Source organism: Tupaia chinensis, unplaced genomic scaffold (assembly GCF_000334495.1).
Source record: "Tupaia chinensis unplaced genomic scaffold, TupChi_1.0 Scaffold139733_1, whole genome shotgun sequence".
NCBI lineage: Eukaryota > Metazoa > Chordata > Mammalia > Scandentia > Tupaiidae > Tupaia > Tupaia belangeri.
In genome coordinates this window covers 1,516,060-1,518,687 of record NW_006199613.1, presented here as the reverse complement: position 1 = coordinate 1,518,687, position 2,628 = coordinate 1,516,060, and the positions used below count along the sequence as shown (strand labels likewise).

Here is a 2,628-nt window from a genome sequence, read left to right as displayed (position 1 = left end):
CTGAGGTTCCACAGGCCCCGCCCCGGGGGAGGGCCGGAGTCCGGGCCGCGCCCACGGGGACGGCGGGCCACGCCCCTCCGGCCAATCCGCACCCGCTCGGCGGGAACGCCCCCTAGGCGACGGCTCCGCCCTCGACGGGCCCCGCCCACGCCAGGCCTGCTCAGGGCCTCACTGGCTGGGCCCCTGCGGGAGCCAGGTCAGGCCCACAGGTCCAGGCGTCCTCAGCTGAAGCGGGAGCTGGCCAGGCCTGCCAGAACAAGCTCTCTTCTGGCTTCCTCTCCTGTCTGGGAGGAAAAGGATTTCCTAGAAACCTGCCCCCTGCCTGGGCGCCCTTCCCTCATTCTCAAGCCTCCTAAACTGGGGTGAAGGGGAGCCTGCAGGTGGCCATGTAGTTAAGGCTCGGGAACCCCACGTGGTAGGCCACCGTAGGAGTCCCAGATCGGGCAGCCTGCTTTCTCCCTTTCCCTTTGTCTCTCTCTGTCTGTCTCTCTCTCACTCTGTCCCTCTCTGGTCAAGTTACAACAAATGACGTTTAAAAATAAAATGATTCTTTAAAACAAAAAAGAAAGAGAATGGAAGGCAGGCAAAGGAGAGGACCGCGGGGAGGGGCTGGTGGAACCAGGCCACATTTCTGCCAGGCCTGCAGGGCTGTGAAAGATTCCTGAAAGGTGGGCCCAGGTCTGGATTTGTCACAGGCCTGCAGAAAGGAGCGATTTCAATGAAGACAGTTTAGTTCTCTTTGAAACACGGAAGGTTCCGGAGCTTCCTGCCACAAAGTAACCCACAAGCTGACTGCAGAAGCAGCCCTGCAGGGCCATGGGGCTGGACCAGGGAGAGGCCAGGTTAGAAAGCCGAGGCCAGGGGAGACGAGGACCGCGGTCCGGCACACACTTCCCGAGAACGTCCTGGTTCAGGCCCGGAGCCTCGCCGAGTGCTCTGGCTGTGCAGGCACCGGCCCACACCCTGGGCCGGCAGAGGCTGGCTGAAGCCCAGGGTGGATCGCGGTGCCTGAACCCTGCTAGGGGTGCGTGTGCCCACTCTCGCTACTTCTCTCGGGAGACACAGAGCAAGGAAAAAAGGAAGCTACAGGCCATGACTGCAGGGACAGGGCCCGTCACAGAGAGGAGCAGGCCAAGGACAAGCCTGGTGGACTCTCCCAGCTCACCAGCCGGGGCAGCAGTGGCCAGCGGGAGCCGAGGGCTGGCGGCGTCCCTCTGAGGCCAGACACTGCGGGGTGGGGAGTGATGCCCGCCCCCACCCCCACCCAGCACCCTGCCTTGGACTGTCTCACCTAGGCCGCACGCCCACAGTGGCCCTCGTACTTTTCCATCCGTGCCCCTGCAGTACGGGGGTGCTGTCCACTGCCTCCCACGGTCACTGGGCTGCTGCCTTCCGGGGCAGCTCAGAGAGTCTTGCTGACGTGTGCCCCGGGATGCATGCCTCCCTGCGTGCACACCCGCCCACGGTGATCAGACCTGCACCAGCTCTGCGCCTCCTTGGGGGATGGCACGGTGTTTGCCACGCCTGCCTGCCTCTGGGCACGAGTGGGGTTCGTGGCTCACAGTGCAGACTGGGTTTGCTCCGGGACTCTGACCGTGAGAAGTCACGTCAGCTCGGAACCCCATGTTCGGCTCTGTGACATGGAGATGGTACCCATGTCCCAGGGCTGACGGAGGTGGTGAGAACACGCACACGCACTCCCTGAGCACGCGGCAGGTGCCAACGAAAGTGTGGCCGTGGTGACAGGCCAGGGAGGTGAATTTCCCAATTTCCCATTGGCCCTGGTGAAGTGACGAGGAGACAGCAGGGGCTGGGCCTCCTGGAAAACCACACCCGCGCTGGGGCTCAGGAGTGGGCTGTCCTTTCCTGCTGCGGAGGGACAGGCGTGTGCGGACAGTTTCCTGACTCATTTTTCTCTCCAGGACGCCCAAGGCCACAGGTGCTGTCACCCTCTCTTTCCAGATGACAGACTGAGGCTCAGAGCCTGCTCCGGCCCCGTGGCTGGGGAGCCTTGGAGCTGGCGTTCTGAACAGGCAGGCTGGCAGCAGTGCCCAGCCTCGGCGGCCTCCCACGGCCTCCCCACCTGCCCCAGTCCCCAGGGCAAGGCCGCCTACGTGACCACTGGTCTCTCGGCCCTGTTCCGGGTAGGGAGCCGGCTCTAACTGGAAGTTGTTTGTGCCACGATGCGGGAGCCAAGCTATTCTGGGAAGCCCAAACAGTCGTGTCTTTTCATCGGAGTTCATCAGGGAGTTGGCCTGGACTTGAGGGCCCGGGCAGTCCCACCTCCCCTCACAATGGCCACTGTTCGAGAGCGTCATTTCTAAAACACCACTCCGGCCCTTGTTCTCGCCTTCCTGAGTAGCTATGTCCCCGTGCACTTGCAGAGGAAGCTTTTTAAAAAGAAATAGGGAAAACACGAACTGCCCCGTAAGGTGATCAAGCGGAGTGGGTGCACGGAAGCCAGGAGGTGCGAGGGCTGACAGATGACATAATCGAAGCACCTCTCTTCCGTACGGAGGACACCGTCTGGGGACCCAGAAGCGCTCTGTGAGCACCCACGTCTGTGATCACATGGGCAGCACCTCCAGCGGTGTCCTGCACAGCCGTGCCGAGACACCTGGGAGACAA

The 2,628-nt window shown here is 62.6% G+C and overlaps 1 protein-coding gene across 1 annotated transcript in view; it reads right to left on the bottom strand.

Moving 5' to 3' along the window:
• The window catches only part of CUNH11orf91 (chromosome unknown C11orf91 homolog), a 6,783-nt gene extending 4,540 nt beyond the window's left edge, over positions 1–2,243 (bottom strand). Inside the window, exons 1-3 of the mRNA XM_027765768.1 lie at positions 2,084–2,243; positions 1,725–1,869; positions 56–183 (exon numbers count right to left, since the gene is read on the bottom strand). Of these exons, the coding sequence (XP_027621569.1) occupies positions 56–183; positions 1,725–1,869; positions 2,084–2,243 (433 nt within the window). The remainder of the gene's footprint in view (positions 1–55; positions 184–1,724; positions 1,870–2,083) is intronic.
• Between the last annotated feature and the right edge of the window lie 385 nt (positions 2,244–2,628).